This window comes from Fistularia commersonii, chromosome 17 (assembly GCF_037954325.1).
Source record: "Fistularia commersonii isolate RoL2024-O1a breed Wild chromosome 17, RoL_Fcom_v1.0, whole genome shotgun sequence".
Taxonomy (NCBI): domain Eukaryota; kingdom Metazoa; phylum Chordata; class Actinopteri; order Syngnathiformes; family Fistulariidae; genus Fistularia; species Fistularia commersonii.
The window spans coordinates 15,863,597-15,886,864 of NC_141300.1; the positions used below are offsets into that span (position 1 = coordinate 15,863,597).

The window sequence follows — 23,268 nt, forward strand, 5'->3', positions numbered from 1 at the left end:
AACATAATCTTCCTGTCTAACTCCAATGTGAAATCATTGCAGTTAATTAAGTGTCAGCCTCACTACCTAAGAAGAGGCATTTAGATATGCAGTCTGGACAACTTGAGCAAAAAGACACAACAATAACCCGCAGAAAAAGAAAGATGATGATGAAGTGTCAAACCCCCCCGACACCGTATGAGACTTTAGATGGAATCATCACGGGAAGATAAAAAGAGACGGTCCAGAAAGGGACGAGTCCCCTGGGCCGACATCACGGGATCGGGATCCAACCTGGTATCGGGCAAAAAAGAAAGCTCATAACCGAGCACTGTGGAGATTTTTTTTTTTTTTTTTCCAATGGCCATTATTCTAGAGCGGATATCGTCTCATGATGATAAGCTCGGTCATAACATCTGGATTTTTCTGGATCGAGTCATGGTTTTATCTTTGAAGTAATTGCACAGAATTTTGAATTTTCTGCTAATACCGGCAATGCGTATTTCAATATGAATTTAACCAGCAATCCCTACAAGCATAGCAAGGCTTGGGAATAATTTAGTTGGATAGTTAAGTCAAAAATACAAAATAATCTGCGTTTACTTGGATCGGTGCACTGGGAATGGGCAAATTTGCGCAAATGGAGTTAATGACACTTTTCATTCACAAGTTTCCCTTTATTGGTTATTCACAGATGGGGCTGTTGTTTATGTGCCTTTTGGGTACGAGAAGGGGCAAGACGGGTCCGTTCAACGGCACAATTAAATACAAATGGAGATTCCAGCACCATTATCATATCATCTGGGGGTCAAAGTTATTAAGAAAAACATGGTTTCATTCATGACTGAGATTTGAAATTTTTTTAGATTTTTTTTAATTACATTTGGTTTGGGCGAATGTTTATTCCCGCCTCTCTCTGGCATTGTCAGGTGCTGTATCATTTATAGTTGAATGCATTTTTCAGCAAGTATAGGAGATCGGGAGAGGAGATAGGGGCGTGACATGTTGGTCTCGCACTGAATATGCTTGAGAACGGAACACCGAGCCTACCGGTGCTTTTGAAGAAGACGTTATTGAATGTCAGATTTACTCTGTATTTCATTCTCTCTTTCTCACGGACTCTCTGTTTTTTCTTTTTGTGTTTTTTTTATTTTTTTATTTTTTGCAGGTTTCGCCGTGGTCCGCCGAGAAGGTCGAAAGAGTGTATACAAGAAGAGGAACTTTTGCACAATGTGCTAGGAGAGTGTTGGAAGAAAGTGTGCTGTTTTTCTGATATTATTGAAGTGTCAGAGACACGGGAAAGGACGCAGCAATGGGGCGCAAGAAGATACAGATCACCCGGATCATGGATGAAAGGAACAGGCAGGTGAGTAAAGACAACAAAACCTACATTATATCGCCTTATTATCTTAAGCGTTTCGGTGTTTTGAAGGTTTAAAAAAAAAAGACCAAGACTTGATGTTTATTTTACCTCGCGTCTGACCGAAAGTAGGCTCCTCTGTACCTGTCTGAAGGTTACACGCTCCCGTTTTCCATCCTGCCTCGGACCAGAGTTCAGCAGCTGTCATTGCGTGCATGGATCTAAACAGACATACCTGGCTCCCCAAAGTCCCGACCGGCTTATCAGGGACCGTGACATTTCTTTGTCAGTGCAGTATTTACAGACATGATTCCCTTGCCAGCCTGCAATTTCAGCCTGCAAATTTGATGAGGCAGCAGGAGTGCTGGGCTGCAGTGGGAGCCTCATGGCGTGGGAGGGTAGCAAGAAGCACAGCGGGCCGCCTGTGGCTTTCCTACACTGTAGGGCTTGTCCCCTGGTCTGGCAGTATGGCTGGGCCCCTTAGCTATGGCCCTATGTGTTTGCAGCTGTTTGGTTGTAATTATGAGCAGCCACTGCACCACAGCACCCTCTCATTTGCAGGGTGGGTCAGCAGGACACACAGCATCCTTCTCTGCCTTGGCTACACTGGTCCTGTCTAGCCACAGAGAGGGAGAGAGCTAGAATTCATTCTGTCTGCTCACTTTAAATAAACTCCTACACAGCAAAACACTGTACAAAACAGCCCGGGTCTTGTATGTAACAAGAAAAACAGGTTCGGATATCTATAGCCAAGATGCTAGTTGCATCTCTTTTATAGCTACGCTCCTTTTAAATTGAGAGCTAAGTTGAGGCGCCGCGGCCGCAGTTTGTCGGGCGAAATTATATCGTAGTTTTTTTTTTTTTTTAATGTAAATATAATTAGCGTTCTTCTTCAAGTACAACTGTCCACCCGGACGTGGAACTTACCCTTTCCGGGTTTACGTCTCAATTGTTCGTGTACCGATTACTCCGGTTAACGGTTACCGCGCCTCTCTCTGTTACTGTCGGGCGAGCGGTCGAGCCAAGAACCGCACTATGCGCCAATTACCGGCGTAGCACCTGGCTCTGTGCGCCATCCAAACGGGAGGGCAGAGGAGGAGTCGCTCCTCGCTAACTTCTAGTATCCATGTGCCGTGATCGCTCTTGGCAGAGAGGAAAGAAAACAATAAAAACGAGATAAAACGCGTTCTGGTGAGCGAGTTAACTCCTTTCCTGTTTCATCTGCGACGATAGCGAGGAAAGACCCCCTTTTTCCCCCCCTTTGCTTGCCCGAAAAGTGAAGCCGCGGAGAGGGAGAGAGTTATTATTAATGTGTGTCCTAAAGTGATGTTTTCATCACATTTTATATGTCTCATAGCATAATTTGGGGGAGAAAAGTTTATCAGCAGAACACAGACCTTTTTAGCTTGCATTCGGTTGATTTTAGCTGGCTCAGCGGGGAATCTTCTAAGACAATAGGCTGCTGTCCTAAAATAAAGCTTTAGTCTGAAGTGATGTATGTGTGTGCGTCATTTTCCTTTTTTTTTTCTTTTTCGTTTTTCTCCTCCGGGCCACGAAGCACACAGTGCCATCTCCCTGGGGCATGCTCCTAACCAAGAGGGAATAGTCATTAGCATATGGTCCCCATTGTCAGGAGACAATTTCAGTCTTTATCTACGTTTTTTTGTGCTGCAAGCTAGCTTCACTCTTGTCATTAAAATTAAAGGGGTTGCTAATTGTGCGAGTTACTGCTATATTGTTTTTTTTTGTTTTTTTTTTTTTTTGGGTGGGGCGGTTTGGGGGGGGGGGGCAGGGTTTTAAACTTGCCTGGATTGATGGCGGGGTATCGGTCAGGTAGACGGTGATTTTTGCAGGTGTTTTTATGATTTTTACAGACATCAATTATGAATAAACTTTTTCCTGGGGGCGGAGTATTTATTATTGACCGATACAATTGAAAGTCGCCGTCATCCGCAATCGAGTTGATCGAAGTGATTAAGGGAAATGATAAATCAAAATAATGGGGATTTCATTTTAGCTACTATCATACTGACAGCGTATCAAATGGTAAAACACGTAGGACTTAAAATCAATCCTCTCTTGTCCATTCAGACTCCAATCATTTTGGTTTTATCATTCTCCTCTCTTACACAAACAGCACCAGTTCTTGCCAATGTTCTTGCATCAACCAGTGAAACGCTGCCTTTAAAACCCGGAAAATCTTTGTGAAGTGTATCGAAACTCCAAAGGAAAATGCCATTTAAGTAATTCACAAGATTGAAATGTTTATGAAGGCGATATGTTTTAAAGTTTTAATTTGACCTTCTCGCCTAGATTTGATAGAGAGATTTGCCTGTCAGTAAAAATGAGGAAGGAAAATGGTATTTGTGAGCCGGTTTGACCCCTTCAACAAATTCCCCACCGTCACACTGCCTCTATACTTTGTGTGTCACAAAGCAGGAAACTGTAGTTTTGACCTGAATGATGCAGCATTACTTTTTCATACCCAAACCTTGATCTTTTTCCATAACCCAGCGCTTTCGTGCTTAAATGGACTTAAACTGCAATGCTGACGCATCATAAATTTATTTTGTTTCAACGCCATTCCGTTTAATCTTGTTTTCTTGCCGCATCAACATTGACACTTTGTTGGATGTGCAGCTGAACAACTCACCCATTAAATGATTGGCTGTTTGTGTGCAGCTTGAAGTATGCTCCATTATCAAGGGCTATGGGTTCTTGTTTGTGCAAGCAAAGTAGTGTTTCCATGTGCTTTTGTGGTGGCTTGCGTTCACATTAAAGCATTAAGCACGCTGTTGAATAATGCTTTGACACCCATTGTGTCTTTTACCTGTAGAAATCACTCTTGTTTAATGCAATACCATATATATATACATATATAAAACATCAGCAAAATCGCACCTCTGGATAAATGCAACAATAATCATAGGAAGGATAAATAATTTGTTTTCAGTCTGTCTAAACAGTCAAGCTGAGTCAAATTGTCTTTAGATTGTATGCAAACCTCATCCGGCAACATAAACAACATGGGAATGTTTTTTCACTATGAGCGATATTGCTGGTGCGAGAGATCGATGTGGTGTTTCCGTATGACGCGCTTCGTGTGCATCGGCGCCCTACACTTCCCGTACGCACATATAGGCTGTATTTCCTTGTGAGCGCTCTTAAAACGGAGCCCAGTTTGTTCGACCAATTCGGAAAAATGTGAAAATATTTCCTTCTTTTTCAATGTCCTTCCCACGGGAGACTTGGGCACCCTGGTGCCACAAGCGAGGCAGAGAAAACTGGAATCATGGGAGGCCAAGAGTGAACCCCTTACTTGTACCAAGTCACTGCTAAAAATGTCTTTTTGCCTTTTAAAACCTTTTTTTTTTTTTCTTTCCTCCGCCGCCCCCCCCCCCCCCCCCCCCCCCCCCCAAAGTTGTGAGTGCAGAACAGAAACTAGAGTTGCTTTAGGAACTGAACAACAAATGAAATGGCTTCGGTAAATGAAAGGGATTCGAGAAGCTTTGTTCGTGAAGAGAAAACGCCGCGCTCGTGGAGATGGCAAGATACTCGTGCATAAGGGTGGAGTTGAGAGAGAAAGGTCGCGCGCCGGCGAACATTTCTGCAGCTCGAGCACAGCGGAGCTTTCTGCTGAAGTCTGAAATAACATCTCTATCAATCAATAGATACTAGTAAAATTGAAGGGGGCTAACCCTGAGGCTAGCCCTCCATTCATTTAAGTGGTCCACATTGAAAAGTGTCTTGTTTTTTTTCTAGTTTATATTCAAATGCAAATTTGATCTCATCTCCAAGTACTGTGTATTTCCACCTTTTTTTTTTCATCACGTTGTAGCAAAGAAAATGTTATTCCCACTTAAACCGCCATCAGTTTTTGTCTCATCTCTTTTCTGTGTGTTGTGGCGTTCATGTTTTGATTTATTTTGATTTTGTTTCGCAGTGTGCTCATATTCCTTCACGCTGCTTTTAAGAATGCACCCCCCCCAAAAAAAGACAGTTTGGCCAGACACATGGTTCACATCAGTAATTGCTCGATTAAATTCAGCAGAACATCAGCTCTCTAGGTGTGCCAATAAAGGAGGTGTCTTGGCCCGTTGGCAGCATGAAGACATCAATGAGCTCATGAGATTTTATCTTCTTTTTCTATTTGTCATATCCGAAATGTTCTGTTTTCTGTTTCTGGTCTGAAAGACGAGCCTTTTCGTTTGCACTGGTCCGTTTTCCCCCTCAGCCTAGTGCCTAACCGAAGGTGCAGGTGGAATTTGCAATGGCTCAGATAAAAATGACCACAAATATTCCTGTTGGCACTTTCTGTTTTTGCATGTTGAGCCAGAAAATATGCAGCACTGTATGTTTTCTTTCAAATATAATTCTCTCCTTCTGACGATCAGCTAGAGGTTTACAAGACGCGTCGTTGTAGGGTTTACATCTCTATTGAACAGAGATTACACTATCTTTTCTGGTTGCAAGACAATAGCCGAGCAAAAGATTAACCAATAGCGAAGCCTGATAGATTATTTAATGAATTTCGTCGCAGGTGTAATTTTCTTGATCACCCAATAAACTCGCATAAGTCTATTCCTTTGCTGAAATGCGTAGTTTATGGCAGCTGCATTTGGGTCTTACCAGGGCAGTCACTCCAATGTTCTTCCCAGTCGCTGCTTTGGTCACGTCCAGCCACGCCCCCCCAGGACACTTGTCAGATCCATCAGCTCGGATTTTGATGTGCTGCTGTCTAGTGCCTTTGTTTCAAGTGACTCTGACATTTAAACAAATTAATTCACTCATTTGAGAGGGAGAAGCAAAATGCATTTAGGACACCCAGTCACTCTTGGGTGAGCTGGTAAATCCACATTTTCTGTTGGGTGCCTCATTGTTGTTAGTTGAGTTGCCCTGGAATTCACGTTTTTATTTGTTATATTTGTTTTTTTTCGAGGACTTTTTGTCAGTTAGTCTAACCTTACAATGCCAGATGGTTTGTTGCACAGAAGAGTTTATGAAGGATCCTGTAGAAATTGTTAGAAGGGTGGGCACTTTCACAAAAAAACGAAAGCAAAAAACAAACAAAAAAAAAAAAAACCCTTGGCAGATGATTGAACGAACCATCTGCCTTTCACAGCTGAAGCCGCCCCAGAACCAGTCGGGAGAAGAGCAAAAACATCTTTTCCATCAAGAAAAGCCTTCATTACCATTCTTTGCACTTTTGGTGGAAAAGTACTCTCCACTTACGATGCCACTGACTTCTGGGCGGTGTCCACGGCTAACTGGCCGACTCACTCGAAAAGTAACTCGTCGCTTGGAAAGAAGGATTCTTATGTTATCGGTTCTTGCGAATCCGGCTGCCTCACGAAGTTTCTCTCGGTCTGCACTTTGAGAATTGCATTTTTTTTGGGGGGGGGGACAACGACAACAACAACAACAACAACAATAAAAAATGTGAGCAAGCAAGCTAAAATAAGCTCGTTTCGGGAACAAAGTGTAATTGTTACTGACGATGCAGGTTGATGTTTTAAATCTAGAAAGATAACTTTATCAAAAAATAATTACATTTTGGCCTAATTTTAAAAAGGCTTCATTTTTCATTTTTCTGGTACGGCCCTCCCTGTTTCATCCACTTGGGGCAACCACTTCAGTAAACAGTGTGTCCTCTGAATGCCATTAAGCAGGATCACCAGGGTTAATTGCGCACATCATTAAGAGTTTGATGATTTTCGCTGCTGGTTAGAGAGTAACTTTCCCTCGCTGTTGGTCTTTCTGAGTTTCGTTCCCAACATTTTATATGCCTTTAGGCACCGAACTGCTCGACTCTCTTTCCAATCCGAAAAGAGAGATTTTTCTTCCAACTTCTACCGTATTCTTAGCTTCCCGTGCAGTCATTTTTATGTTTTTAACAGGTGAAAAGCTGTAACAATGTAAAAACTGGCAGCTAATGCATACATGGCGGTATTATAATTCTTCACGAGCATACATAATTTCCATTAAACTATATGCTTCCATTTATATAGATTTGCTGTTTCAGCAACTGGAGACCACATGGAGGTGTTAGCAGAATATCACATGGTTATGATATTACATTTTAGTGAAGTCATAGATGTGGGAAAGTGCATGTGAAGCCAACTACACCTTTTTTTGTCATTGTCCAGTAGGAGCAAGTTTTCTGAAAATTGCATCGTGCCAATCCGTGCATATCCAGAATCAGAAATACTTTGTTTAATGAATAATTTTTAACCCCCCCCTCCTCAAAAAAAAAAAAAAAAAAAGGTACACAGTTGTCCACAATGTACCACAACATCCCAATCCGCAGGATCTGCAGGGTTTCAAGGTCAGTACCACCTTGGACAAGGCCTTTGTGCTCTCAGTCGTCCACATAGGATCCCGAGGCTTTCCTCTCTTCCACAAAGACTTGATCCAGCCAGACAGTCGTGGTGGCTGTAGCCTGTCTCCCAGGCCCTTGCACTCTGGCACCGCATAGCCAGGGCAGCAGCCACAGGGCCCAGGTCACTCTGCCAGCTGGTGCCAGACCTTTTTGTCTCTCAAGCCCACTCTCATGTCTGCCATGGGGGCCTTCAGAGCTGACATGATGTTCTAATAAGGCTTCTAGCTCGTCACCCCTCTGAAGGTGTGAGAGACTCAGGCATCTCCTGCCATGCTTCAGTCACAGCTGCACTCACAGTCTCAGATGTCTTGTTTGTCATCTTGGCACTTCTGCCCGAGGACAGACATTGATAGACCTTTTGATTGACGCGCTAACTCCAAGTGAATGTGTTCGCCGGGCCTGTTGTTGGGTCACGTTATTGTACACTCTTACATTTTCAGCGGCAGGGTCTTTCTTGTCAAGAAAACACCAAAAGGCTAATTGAATTCAGCGATGAGAACATGGAAGGCACATGTGCTTTGCCACAGGTTTCAGGCGGCATTTCTCAGAATTTACTACAGCGGTTTTTGAAGTAGTGGCCTGAGCACGCCAGGCTTTTTTTTTCCCCCCGTGAAGTCATATTCAAAGTTGATTTTGCTTCTTTTATTTTCATAGATATTTTTTTTTGAATTGAATATTAGAACATTAACAGCCTGGATACAACACTTTTATTTAATCTGACATCTACACCCAAAGTTTTGCTGGTAAATATTAATTCCATTCATTTACAAACTGCCCTTATGTGCTCAAATGGAGGTTTATCCCATAAATATTATTCATCTCCTCCTCACACAACTTGCCCTACAGGTGACTGTTGCTATGTTTTTCCCATAACAACATGTTTTTGACCGTGTATGTAAGATGATTTCCTATATAAAACATAATTCTGGTTTACAACTCCAGAAATACGAAAGTAGCCGAGAAGGAAAGCCATTTGCGAGCTAATATAACATTCACAGGAAGTCAGATGAGGTTTTCTTTATTTTCATATTCCAAACGAAAGGAACAAATCTCAGTGCCAGGACACAATAACATAACAATCCCCAAGAAGGGCGAATTATGGACCGATTACCCCGAGTGTCAGCCGGAGATAGTGTCTCCCGTTACAGCAAGCAAGTGGTCCACACTATCAATCCGTATCCGACATCTTTCTACTTTTGCATTTTTGGCTTGGGAAAAGCACCTGACACCTCCCTGGATATCTGGTTTCTGTTATTTGGGAGCACTCGGGAAAGAAGTTGGGAGTTGATGTTAGAGTGGAATTACCACCTCATCAGACATTACGAGAGCATCTTAAAAGGTCAGCGTTGACCTGAAATAGGCTAAATTACATTCAAGTACGGTCCCTAATTTGTCTGCTATTGAATGAGCTCATACGGTGACTATACCGCGGTCATTGAGAGTTGGAATCATTCCAGTTAATTGTACATTTAAATGCCGCGTCACATCTTCTTGACATTTCATTTGTCAGAGCGGCGTTCGCTCATCTGCGCAACTTGCGGAGTGACAAACTCGAGAGACGGATCGGAGACGAATCGTTTAATCAGAAGTGATACAAATCGATAAACGCATGGCGTCTTGCAGTAGGTATTACACTCAAAAAAAAAAAAAAGAAAAAAAGGGGAGTCTTTACAGGGTTGTTTGGCTTAGAAAGCTTGTCCGGGTTCTCAGATGGAGATTTTATGTATCAATTCCGGTATGCGCGCTTTGCACTCCTGCGGCGCATGAAATACCAAATCAAGCAAACTGTAAAACGCACACATTTTTCGTCTCTCTCTCTCTCTCAATTAAATATATTTATTTGCACAGAGGAGTTCTTTTTATTCATCTTTAATAGCAGTAGCCGGCTTTTATTAAGGTGCTTATTTTTTGTGGCTGGGCCAGGGATCAAGTCCCAGTGCTGCTGCTGGGGTTGAAATGAAGCGATGCCTGGGTCAGCAGCCCTGCACTCAGCACTCTGCCATGCATCCAGGTGGAACAAAGTCCTCACTCACTGTCTCATTCAGGGCTTCCTGCTGAAAGGTGACATCTCCACGGCTTAACAGCCACATTCATCTGCTAAAGAGTGCACAATTTGTTAATCATTTTCCCTACACGACAGTCCCTATATTCCGCTCGGTTAAGCAAACAAACAAATATGCAAGCAGGTGGATGACCGAGGAGGCGGCCTCGGTGTTTAATCAGAGGAGCCGGTTCGAACCGCGTGTGCTCTCGGTGCTTATGAACGGTCCAGATATTGGTCATGGCAACTCCTTAGCGGCGTGCGCTAACCCCGAGCAACCGTGCTTTTTGTGGTTCGGCCGAACGTTCGATCCGGCGTCTCACGTATTCACGCGTATTAATCTGGCGAAATGTAAATTTTTAATCGAGCCCTTCTTACGAGTTTGACTCACATCGGTGCATCGGGTGGGAAATGAAATGAAGGTGGCTCCTCCGTGTCTAGAGCAGCAATAATGGTTCTGTGTAATAACCTGGAGGATTTAAAATGTATTTATCACATTTAGACTGACCCCCATTTCTGAGCCGTTACGTAGACACTGTGCAACACACGGAAATATACTACATTATACCACTTAGAAAGGAGGCAGAAGCTGTAGCCCGTTCAAGTTGAATAAAGCCTGCTCTTCTGCTCAGCGGAAGTGACGGGGAAGATGTCCAGATGTACGCTTCGGTGTTTTTTCCGAGCACGGCTTTTACTCGGCACTTGAAATAGCAAATAACACACCAATTAAGGTTCAAAGGATTTTAAAATATACCAAATGCTAACTATTGTCTGGAAAACATCCATTACGAAACCAAAAGGAGAACTCACAGTCCCCAATTTGTGAGTTATGTTTTTATCCCAAGAAATGGGTGTAAAGTGGCGGTGTAACGTAATGACATGTACGCACGGGGCCCGAGATGACCACAGAGACAGAGCTGCAGAGATACAGGACATAAAGTCACTTTGCAGAGAGGGTTGCATTACCACCGGAGTGATGTATGACCTGGAGTCCCATCTGAGGGTTCATGTTACAGGGCTTATGCTGCACTACTGAGATAGCTTTCCGTATATGGAGTCAGGGGCTACAGTAATGTATGGACCACTCTTGCTGCCAAAGCTCTGACTCAGCTTGCTGACTAGTGCCTCTACCCCTGACCTCTGATAACTAGACTTTTCAGACACGCACCGTGTTATTGCAATCATTTCACAAAGCGGGAATGATTTTGTTCTTCACAAATATCAAGCGTTATTGTCGTCGCACAATGAATTGATTCGGTATTATGAAGCCCGGCGTTCGCTTCACACGTCTTCCTGTAGACCGCGAGTGTCGGTGGCATTGAAGAACCAAATTCAGATGGCATTCCATAACACTTTTACTTTAACACAGTTTGTTCTCCCCGCGAGTTATCTGACAGCTTTGTATACAACACTAAATATTAGCCTCTTGACCTTCCGCCAAATGCTACCCTACCGAATGAATAAATTCCAAATTAAATGCAGCTGACACAATGTTAATAATTCAGTAATGCAAGTAAAAAGTGCTCCCGGAGTCATCATACCACTGTCAAGGTCCAAGTCATATTTCCTGTGAAATCAATTCAAATTAACGAAATTAAAAAGACGACCGACATATTTCGACGTAAAAAAAACCCAAAACATAATTGTGACTCGTTGTTTTATGACATTTCATATCGGTTATAAATTAGAGGCCCCCTTTGAATGGGAGTCGCATTCATGCTGACGCAGTGTCAAAATAAATAAACAAGCCCAAAAAAAAATCCCGTGATTTAAATGAAAGCTCAATTGATCCGATTTATGTTTGGGAAATACCGCAGGCATAAAAGAGTCTTACGTGTTGAATCAACAGCGGGCTACAGTTAGAGATTCCCATGGCAAAATATGCTGTAACTTTTACACAGACAGACCGTGAATTTAAAAAGTATCTCGTTTTTTTTTTTTGTTTTTTTTTGAAAGATATGCGGTTAAGAAAAGTGAATTTCGAACAGTTAAAATTCACCTTCTGAGTTTACCTCTAACTGCCAAAATAAAGAATAAAGAATAAGTCAAAAAACGAAATGTTCCCAATTTGTCCATCTCCCTGTCAGATGTTACCCTCGCCACCGTAAATTTAAAAAGCATCTTGTTTTTTTGTTGGTTTTTTTTTTTTTTTTTTTTTTTTTTTTTAGTGAGGTGAAAGATATGCGGTTAAGATAAGTGAATTTCAAACAGTTAAAATTCACCTACTTAGTTTACCTCTACCTGCCACCAGAGAATAAGTCAAAAAAGAAATGTTCCCATTTTGTCCATCTCCCTGTCAGATGTTACCCACGCCAGCTTCCCAGCGTTCCACCGAAAACTTTCCTTTCTGTTTGAAAATGCTGCGGCTGTCCTGTAATTTCGGTCGTCTCCGAAAAATTCCAAGACGTCCTTCTTGTCCCGTGATTCATGGCCCTACAGAAGTTTTGTGAAATTCGATCGGGCAATTGATTTTGCATAATCCTGCTATCAGTCAGACAGACAAACGGAATTTAGAAAACGGAGGAAACTTTTCATCTTTTTCCGCATCTTGTTTTTTTTCTTTTTCTTTTTTTTTCAACTTTCTCAGTTCTTTTAAGGTGAAGTTTTTTTTTTGAACATTGACCGCATTTTCTTTCCGCGAATGTTTTTCATAAGCGCGGGGCCCGAGATACAAAATTACATTTTCATTTAACATGCATGTGATTGTAGTTGTTCCAGCCCCGGTCGCTTCCCCCTCATTTGACTTACGTTTGAAACTCCGAAAACTCCGTAACGGTTGTTTTCTATTCTGTTTGTCCCGCAGGTTACTTTCACAAAGAGGAAGTTCGGACTGATGAAGAAGGCCTACGAGCTGAGCGTACTATGCGACTGCGAGATAGCCCTCATCATTTTCAACAGCTCCAATAAACTGTTCCAGTATGCCAGTACGGACATGGACAAAGTGTTGCTGAAATACACAGAGTACAACGAGCCTCACGAGAGCAGAACCAACTCCGACATCGTAGAGGTGAGCTAGTGCCGACGTTTTTTTTTTTTTCTTCTTTTTTTTTTTAGGAAAACTTTTCACCTCGCGTATCACCTTCGTCGTAATCGATGCCCGGTTACTTCATTTTCCGCACAGAGCATGTGTTTGAATTTTAAAATTTCAAGTCATCCCACTACTGGATATTCAGACTTTCCCAAACACACTGTTGTCTCAGCGGGCTTGCAAAATGCTGCAGGAGAATGATTCAGGCATTTAGCGCGAGTAACAGTTTCCTTTTAGTCATCATTCAGATATGTCACAAGAGGTCTGCACGCGCTGATAAGTTCAGCTTTTCTGGAGGCCATTAACTGACGTGGAGAACCTATCTCTGCTGGGGCAGTCGCTGGTGACCAACGTGATGACCCTGTTTCCCGTAGATATTGTACCTGTAGGGCTCAGTTCCCCTGCCATTTCACGTGACGGCCAGTGATTGTACCAGTAACAGTCCTCGATATCCGTGGGTCGGGCAATGCCCAGACACTTGCCGAAGAGCAGATGACTTTTTATATGCCGGAAAAGACGAAATTGCCAAAGCCGAACCCTGCTAATATGAAAATTCTTTTTTTTTTTTCTCCAAACATATTTAATCAGGGTTAAGATTTTACCTACATTCTCTGTCAATGAAAATATGTGAAATTTGCACTTATACTTATTACATATATATGTATGTGTGTGTGTGTGTGTGTGTGTGTGTGTGTGTGTGTGTGTGTGTGTGTGTGTGTGTGTGTGCGCGTATGTGTATTTATCTCTGTAACTGCTATCATTTTTTATCGAACTGGGCAGATTGTTTCTTAAGAGTCAAATATTTTTACTATAATATGCCCATGAACACATCGAGGTTTTATTCCGAGTACAAAAATAAAAGGTATTAAGGGTTTAGCGTAGAAATCCATCAAGAATCATTTTTTTCAAAGGAGAAAAAAATGTCCACTTGGAGAAATTAGAGAAATTACATGCAGCATAAAGGAGTCAGCTGTGGCCTATTATCTTTTATTCATGCCGAGGCTGCTGCTTGTGAATTACCTGCTTGGCAGAGCTGCAGAAGAGTGCTCTGGCATCCAGTCGACTCATGCATTCACTCCTTCATCAGGGGCCCTCCTAGCTGAGCAGGGGCTCACCTGCATAAAAAATACATGGATACATTCCTTTCTTATGTAACGGAGGCTGCCTTTTTTTTATTTGTTTTTCACTTTTTTCTGCTGCGATGGGTCGCCTTCTAGTCGCGAGCATGACTCTGCTGCAAACTCAACACCGCATACATACAGAGTTATTGTCGGGGTTTTCACCACCACAATTTGGTCACTCCCCTCTGGCTGTTCTGTGACATATTTGCGCTTGACCAATGCATGTTTGCGTTGACAGCATGGTGTAATTGGAATGTACATTGTGCATAATGTAGCGCCACTAGACCCGCGCCGATTACCCGCTTAGCCCTTCTGGCTACTCTCAAGGAAGCTGCCCCGTTGCACAAAGGGCGAGAACAAGGCGCCGTTGTCCCCGTTCGCTCGTCCAGCATCTTTGCAGATTCGCCCAACCCCCCCCCCCCTCCGCCCCCCCCTCTGCCTGCCAGCTATGCGGACGAGGCTCAGAAGTGAAGAAGCAGAGCAGAAGTAACCCACCCAGTCCACTTCACAGCATCATCACCGCACAACCTCGGTATTATTCAGAGACTCGGTGTCAAAGGTAGTTGATAACGTTTGAAGTGCGGATTTTCTTATTTCATCGCGAAAAATGTTGTCCTCTCACCAGCTACGCGTTCCCGCCGGGGCGCTTCTTTGCAGCCGTCCCCATCTCGATACGCTGCATGGCGGAGCTGATGCATTTGTAATGATAGGAAGAATTCGCCCCTCCCCCATTCATCAAGCGAAATCCGCCTCACATGAGGACACTTTTCCTGGACACTTATCTAAATTTTTAAATTGCGTTAAACCAATCTTTGTCATGCTAACAATCATGTGCTTATTTGTCCAGTTTTGGGAGGAAAAATACTCTCCCACTTTTCATTGGGAAGATGTTTCCGTGTGAGAAACTAAATCAAAGGTCACATTCTTGCTCAGTTGTACCATCTGTAGATAAAGGCTGGGCTGTACAGTGTGGGAGAACAGTCTCCATGTTTTCCACAGATGGACGCATGCCTGGACCACAGTTTGATAACCCAGTGGAGGGCTATGGACTTTGTCTCAAACTTGGCTGGCAATTGAAGCTTAGCAATAGGCCCGGTGAGCGTGAGTGTGTGTTTGTGCGTGTGTGTGTGTGTGTGTGGTGGTCTTAGTCTCGACGACACGCATCACAGTCACCTATATCTGTCACCTCAAATCTTCTTATATTCTTTTCTTTAACATGAATATGTTATTTCAAGGCTTATTATTCTGTTTCTCCTTTGTGGAAAAAAAAAACAACTTAGCACATCTTCATATGTGGGAAAAAAAAAACAAAACAAAGTAATCCTCCGAAGTCACTTCAGTATTTTGTCGTGTTGTTTGAAAGGAGCAAAGTATTTGTGACTGCTTTTTTTATGGTGTTGTTCCTATTGTGTTTTTTTTTTTTTTTTTTTTTTTTTTTACCGAAAATGAAAATGCTGCCGTTGGTCATTAGATTAATCTAATAATATTCACTCTTCCTCCCCTTTCCACTAGTGAAGCTAATGAGATTTTGCTCATGATCCACTATAACCTCACACCATTCCCGAGCACACACAGGAACCCCTGTCTTCAGGAGTAGTAACTTCATAGACATTATTCAGCATTTATCCGCCTTCCCTTTGAGTAATTCAACACAATCAAGGTATATATTAGAGATAAGGATGAATGAAGTTAACAAGTACATGGAATCAACATAAATGCAACACTTAATTTCATAAAATTCAGGGCTTTGAATAGACTTGAAACCTAGTTACAGAATGTGATTTGAGCCGAATACCAATCGTCTATCATTGCAAAGAGATTACCTGCAACTTATGCAGAGAATTGACTTTTTGATGCTCTTTTGAATGTTTTTTTTTTATTATTCTTTCATCCTTGCGAGCGTAAACATCCTCATATCATTCATAGGGAAATTCTGCTTATCTTCCTCATCATAAATAGGAAAGGCTATTGTTAATGGGAGACAGGCGAAACAGACAGCTCATTCTCTTCTTGAGGGACAGTCTCCTTTTCACAGGACCTCTACAGTAAGAGGAAATGAGCATAAACCTATCAGGTAATTTCCATTAGTTTTAATTTCATGATCACTATCACGTTTTGTTATAAAGGAGCTGTATTAATCATTCAATATGAAATGTAAATTTTGACCATTACAGAATGTCAGGTCCCTGTGTGCCTCTCAGTCCAATAAGTTAAACTTTTCTTTCTTTTTCCAAGATTCCCTTCACCGCCCTCGCCATATCGGACTGTCGCAAATACTGACTCCCGTATTATCTTAATGACGTATTAACCCGCCTTAATTACGTTTTCAACAAACGAGGCGGTTGTATGTGTTTTTGATCACGATAGTCTTATGTTTATCGGGCATCTTTGCGAACGACCATTCAATTTTGCTTTTTAACCGGTTGATCTAAACAAGACACATTTGTCATTTCGATTAACCTAAGTTGAAATCTGTTAAATCTCTTGAGCACCGCCTTGAAAGCCGGGGGGATAGCCAGCCGTAAAACCAGCCTTATCATTATTAAGTAAACTTTCAATTTCTGTGTGCTACAAATAATGACTATAATTTATAATTATTTTTATGAAAATATCAATAGCAAGTACTATTGGAGACAGAGGTTGGGTTCACTTCAGTGCAGCGTTAAAGAAAAATAGCATGTGTATTTTATAGCGAGTGTCTCAGTTTGTGTTTCCTTGCATGTGAGCTAATGGAAGAACACGTGTAATTTGAAGACAAAGGAATGGATACGCGAGGATTTATATCTGCGTTCCATGTTGTGTTGGATTTTATTACGCTTTAGGTCAATTCGACAGATACCTGCAGAGACTGTACCCGTGTGAACTGCTGCTAACATCACTTCCTCACTTTGTTGTTACAATCAAAACATATCCAGTGACCGAGACTACAGAGAATCTGCATCAACAATAACAAACAGTGAAGTGTTTGGTGTTAACAGACATTTTTTTGGTTTTAACATGTGATATACCAAGATTTTTACCATCTTGTAGCTTTTGCTGTCTATCCAATCCGACTCAAGTGTGCTGATGGATGTTCTCTGTCGGGTCACATGGAAAGCAGGTCGCTGTACGTCGGTCGGTCCGTTGACGCTCATTTAAAGGTTGGCATTTTAAATTATTGGTTATACTGCTGTGCCAAATGTACGGCATAATCATGGCAATGGACTGGTAAAGGATTGTATGAATGGAGTCAATTTACCATTAAGGATCCTTTGGATTACAGGTTTGAATCCGATGGAAAAAGAAATACGTTGGCCAGGTTATGGGAGAGAACTTGTTGCAAAGCCCCGGGTTGAATTGGCACCTTGAGTTTAGGACGGGGGATATTTATGTTGTCAATCAAACCCCGAGCAGTTATTAAGACTAATTTCTACTTTAATCAATGCAAATTGTCACATCTGCTATGGTGGGCTCACTGTCCGGATTTTTAAATTTGCATGATTGATCAATTATCTTCCCGCTAGTTGCTCACTTGAAATAGAAGCTATTGCTGGAGAGTGATGGGAATAAAGTAAACATGTAGCCCCCACCGGATGAAACACTGTCTTTGTTTCATAAGATGAAAATGTTAATAACATGCACACTTTAGTGCTACAAAGCTTCTTATTTAAAAAAAAAATAAAAAATTGGGGGGAAAAAAAAATGCCATTTTACAAAAATGTTGTGATACATTTGCTGAGGTGTAAGAGCGGGGAGGCTGAAGGAAGGCAAGGACAGCAACATCCCCCTAAAATCCCTAATTTATTGAGGGTATTAATATACCCTCAATAAATTATTTAAATCTCTTTTAAAAGTTGGGCCATTCTGAGAATTAAGAATAACCAGAAATAATTTACTTTGCTTCTTCCTTAACTTTAACCGCTCATTCAAGACATTTTTTAACTTTAGATTCTGCCGAATGTAAAAATCTATAAAAATGGAATTGCATACTTGGACAGTATCATTTTTAGGGGTTAAAACAGGGGCAACCACTAATTGTATTTACAATATGCCCAGTTGATGTTCACAGAATATTAAAAATCCATCTTTAACGCTACAAAAGGGAATGTTGTTTTTGAAATATTTACAGATCTCACTCTTAACGTGGATTCAAACACAAGCTCGTCAGTGTTAGTCGATAGAGAGTTTTCACAAGATACATAGAGGGTGCATAATGATCAAAAATATCAATTTCAATGTCTGTTCTTAAATTGATTATAAATTTAAACATTGAAGTCACTTCCAGAGGAACATTTTCTCGGGCAAAATAAATCCACATCCCGCAGCAGCGCTTCCTGAAAACTCTCTGCGGACAGGATGAAGGAAGCGGGGCTCGGTCAGGCTACAGAACGGTGGCCCGGGCTAGTGGAGCGGGTTGAGGGTGTCCTCTGCAGTGGGCCGCGGGTGAGTTAACCGCAGATCCACCTCCCTAGATTCGGACGGTTAAGTTCAGCCAGAGATGTCCAAGTTACACCCTCACGTCAAATGTAGCACATAACAAACAGGAATAGACAGAAGGTCCAGGGCCAGCTAATCCCTGCTGACAGGTAAGAATATTGCCAGCCTGGTTTAGACCTGGTTCATACAAAGAGACACGGAAACAGGTTCAGATGGATTTGTTTGATTTAAAATGTATGGGATCGATGAACGTTTTACTTCACATTTGATAATATTTGTAAATGACAAGGATACTACGTGTATACATATATTTTTTATATAACACACGCACACATACTCTTATATTTAACATTCTTGATATCGTGTGAAACAATGTAATGCCACATACATCACTAAGACTGTCGTCTTTCTACCCATGGTTGCATTAGCATATTGAGATTCTTTTTATATTTCACCAGCTCGCTGCAGCAATGACGAGATTCCCCCTTTAAGCTGTTTCAAATATCATTGCTATTGACATAGACTTATTGGGTTGATGTTGATTTTCCAGGGCTTTCCAATATACATGAAATTTCCTGCCAGTCCAATTTTAATCTTATGTGCACTTTCAGGCTCCTGTGATTTACTGGAGTGATATTAATATGATTTTGTATATTTTCATTTTCACTGTAGGTCAAACAAAGATGAATCCGACCAAGTGAACCTGAGTGAAATGATGCAAAGTTTTGATCATATGTTTCGGTGATTTTAATACTGAGGAGGAAGCTGCGTCCTTTGATTTTTTTTTTATTTACTTTTTTTCCAGCCCATCTATTGATTGTTACATATCGGCAAGCATTCATTTCTAGTTGCGCTACATTTTTTTCACGATAGGTCAAACATTTCCTTCACCTTTCGGCCTTTATGTCTTTCAGGCCTTCAGTGCTCCAGAGTTGTCTCGTGTTGCTGGTTCAAAAACCACACACAACTGTGAACCAGGCACTGTGTATTAAATTATCAATATATTCAAAAGTGGGAAAAATAATGTCTTTTTTTTTTTTATTATAAATGATCCTTTCATTTTTCCTGTTTGCTTTTGCAGAGAAACAAATTTGCAGGGTAAAGCCATGACATGTAAACTTGCTACCCAATGATATTGTCTTACTGAATAACTGAATAATCTATTAGGATACTAATCTGTCATCTCTCCGGGTGAAGCAGAACTAAAGTATTCTGAAGCTAGCAACATGCTGGGTTTCAAAGTGGCCCTTTTTATAGGACAAGGACTCCTTTTCCTCTGGGCTTTTAGTGAAAAAGGGTCACCGGTCGTCTTTTGTAGATTTCTCAATGTAATGAAACGGCTGTAGTATTGCTCATGTGCGTACATCGGGAGTCTTCTGTAAATCTTTTCTCTCGCAAGCAAATACATTACTAGCTGAATGTCTGTTGATCCTCAAACCAAGAATACGTGTTTTTTTTGTTGTTTTTTTAATCAGGGAGAAAATGTTCTCCCTCAAGTGTAATCCTGTGCCATATATGGCGTCTTTTTTGTGAAGGAAAAGTGTCTTCTGTGCATTTTCAGCCCATTTTGGCTTACTTGTAATTACTTTATTATGTTTCTTGTCTCCGGTGTGTGAGGCTTGTTACCAGGTTACTGCTAAGAGATTTTTGCTTTTGGCACATGTTGTGCTTCATTGACGTCAGAGCTTATTTTTTTTCTCTCAACTAATGTTGAAAACGTCTCATTTCAAATCGAGAGTCTGTTAGAGAGAGCATAATGAAAGGACGCACGGCAACAAAAGACCACTGTGCATGATGCCTCCTCCGAAACCATACTTTTACGGTTTGATAATATTGAAGAGATACGTCCATCCGTCCATCCAACCGTCTATCCATCATCTACCGCTTATCCTGCACTTAGAGTTACGGGGATGCTAAGCCTTCCTAGCTGCCATTGGGCCAGCGGCGGGGTCCACCCTGGACCGATCGCCAGTCGAGGGCCACATAATAAGACAAACAACCATTAACTCTCATCTGCAAGGCAAAAACTGGGCAATGATGTGGAAAAAGTTCCAATTTTTTTTCTCACCATTATTAGCAACATGTGTGCCCACAGGTGCCCGGAACCTCGATTTTTAAAGAATTCATTTTTAATCAGAAATGTGAATGATAATCTATGTACCTCCGTTTGTAGGTTAAACTTTGTTTGTAGATCAGCATTCCTTTGTCTTGAAACCCCTCACTTGCACTTGCCCAGTTGCTTACCAGTTTGCTATCAGAACATCAGCTAGTGCACTGCGGCTGAAGGACCAGTCATATTGAAAACCGTCCAGACCACACAGATGGTGAAAGTCCCTGCTCTAAATTGCAAAAAAACGTATAATTTTCCCAGTCATGGTATGAGCATTAGTCAGAATGTGACCAAAACCCTCTAAGGTGGGCTTAAAACCTCATCCTGTTAGTTGCCCCAGTAATGCTCGCATGATTGTTGATAGACAAAATGGTTTATCATTTTCTTTATTCAACACATACAGTAGTTCATTAAATAAAGACAGCATAGCTATGTTTTATTTAATTTACATACCACTGCATCAAGCGTCTTGAAATCTGATATCCCCTATGTAGTTATCGGATGGTTGCACAAGTTGCACAAGTTTAGCACATTTCATGAAACATGCTAAACTTGCTGTTCAATAACAAACATTGTTTCCCAAAGACAGTTTTGAACTGGAAATTGGCACAGTTGGAAACAGGTGTCCTTTTCAAAACAGTTATTAAATAATTGCTCAAGTACGGTCATTTTTTTTTTGCCTAAATCAACTCCTTATTCGACATATAGCTCAGTTTTTCTGAAAAACTTGAAAAAATGACTGAGGTGACTATTTTAAGGTCACGATGATATGGATTCAATCACACTTGCCAGTTTTGTTGGTTAAACTTTTTATATTATATTATATATTATTGATATATTAGGGTTTGCAGTTTAGAATTATTTAGACGATTACAACACTTGGCTGAAATGTGATCATGCATTTAAATTAGTGAACAGCCAATAATAACTGGTAGATGGAAAAAGCTACAGGGATTCAATATGACAACCACAATTTTTTAAAGTCAATTCTGGGGTCAAAAAATCTAAAAATTATTGAAAAAAAAAAAGGAGGATAGAACCTTTCAAAAAGTGACACTTTATTGCATATTGGAGACCGGACCTTAAAGGACAAAATACATTCACCAGGCTGAGCATGAATAAAACAGCAGTAAAAACAAGTGGCTCAGGTATGGTAGTGATTTGATTCATCAAACCGATAATCTCGCTATGGCTAGAAAATAGCAATATTTGTCGACGTTACACGGTAGCGGTGCATTGGATGGTAGGATCTCATTCTAGTTATAGCTTGCTTCCCAAACTGAGAGCCAACAATGAACCTGTCTGGTATGTAGCACGCAAAGTAGGTCATCAGTGGTCTGACCCAATTCGGTTTGATCAAGCCACGGAGCAACGGTGATACCGTCTGAGTTAAAGATCATTAAAATCACCAGCTCAGGGCCCGGCTCTCATGTCCAAGATCTCGCCGGTTGAACAACCGAAGAGGGACATCGCTTTCATGCACGGCGGCTTCGGCGAGCTAGCTCGTGCAACAACCAGCTTGCCCTTGTGCCCCCCTCCTCTCGCTGTGCATGCTGTGTGGCCAACCCTTCCTGCCCAGGGGCGAGGACACTGCAAAGCCTGCTGGGATGGGGGTGGGCGGGAGGGGAGGGAGGGAGGGGGGGGCCGGGACTTGGCTGGCAACGCGCCACCTACCACTGGCTGCCCGGTTTGACTGGGGCCAAAAAGGGAGGGTGCAGGATCTCAGATTGATGAGGACAGGTCTGTGGTCTGGGTATAGAGTGTTGCAGAACAGACGTCCTGCTGGCATATCCTGCCCTCTGTGTTGCCCGCCCCCCCCAGCTCTTCATACTCGCCTTATCGGAACTCCTAATTGCCCTTATGAATATTTTAGAGGCGAGCAGGAATGGGAGTTCAGGGTTGAGGGTATGGTTTCAAGGGCCCTGACAGCTAATGATCCACTCAATGACCAGAGAGAGCTGCAGGGAGACAGAGAGTAAAATGACTGGAAAGATTTTTAACGCCGCACGCGGTGTTGTCTTGACCGTCGTTCGCTCTGATCACTTTTTAATGCGTACCACCTTTTCTTTGTGCGCCGGTTCTTTTTAAATCTGTAGATAATGATGACATTGGATTGCCTTTATCCTCAATTTGTAGTTTTATTCCCTCTCGTCGACACTGAAAATACGCAGTCTGCTGATTGAGACCGTTCTCCCTGATTGTGGCAGCTAATAGCTTTGTCACATCAGTCGTTCACCGCCGTCTCAGAGCAGAAAGCTCAGAAGGGACTTCTCACAGCACAGCAATTGCCTCTTATTCAGTCAAATGAGTGGGCTATATTTAATTGGCTAGCTCGTCAGTCAAGCACAGGTGTTTTTTTCTTCTTCTTTTTTCCATTATACAAGATAATAAGAGAAGAGATGACTTTTCTCACACAAGTGGCTATGACTCAAAAAAAAAAAAAAAAAAACACGTTTCGCTTCGTATTAATGGGCCACGACGAGACTGATTCGAGCCCTCGGTTCTCTGTCACCTGTCCATTGTTTTTGTTGTCGGACGGGGTCGCATCTTGCCGTGTTTAAATTTGTCGCGAGACCACAATATTAGGACAAAATACCGGCGACTGAGCCGAGAACCTGCCCCCTCCCACCGCTCTTCCTCTCCACTAACTATCTACACAATAGAATGAGCCAAAGGAAGGACATGAATCCTGCCTCATATCCTCCTATCAATCTACTATAACCACAATGGCCATAAACAAAATTACGCATCCATCGGCGTCGCATGTTTCATCGTAATTCATCGTCGCGGTACGCGCCGAGAAACGGGCGGAGCCGTCGGGAGGAATGGCGAGA

General features: G+C 41.9%; 1 protein-coding gene and 1 long non-coding RNA gene across 13 annotated transcripts in view; one reads left to right on the forward strand and one right to left on the reverse strand.

Moving 5' to 3' along the window:
• mef2aa (myocyte enhancer factor 2aa) overlaps positions 1 to 23,268 on the forward strand; it is a 65,080-nt gene that overhangs the window by 21,236 nt on the left and 20,576 nt on the right. For all 12 annotated transcript variants that reach the window (XM_086163854.1, XM_086163864.1, XM_086163856.1 and 9 more), the window contains exons 2-3: positions 1,148 to 1,345; positions 12,563 to 12,766. In XM_086163854.1, coding sequence (XP_086019980.1) covers positions 1,292 to 1,345; positions 12,563 to 12,766 — 258 coding nt within the window. In that variant the 5' untranslated portion in view covers positions 1,148 to 1,291. The remainder of the gene's footprint in view (positions 1 to 1,147; positions 1,346 to 12,562; positions 12,767 to 23,268) is intronic.
• LOC147225359 (uncharacterized) lies at positions 9,124 to 13,838 on the reverse strand. Its single transcript, XR_015107416.1, has 2 exons — positions 13,808 to 13,838; positions 9,124 to 9,815 (listed from the first exon to the last, which is right to left on the reverse strand). It is a non-coding gene; the product is annotated as an uncharacterized LOC147225359 (long non-coding RNA).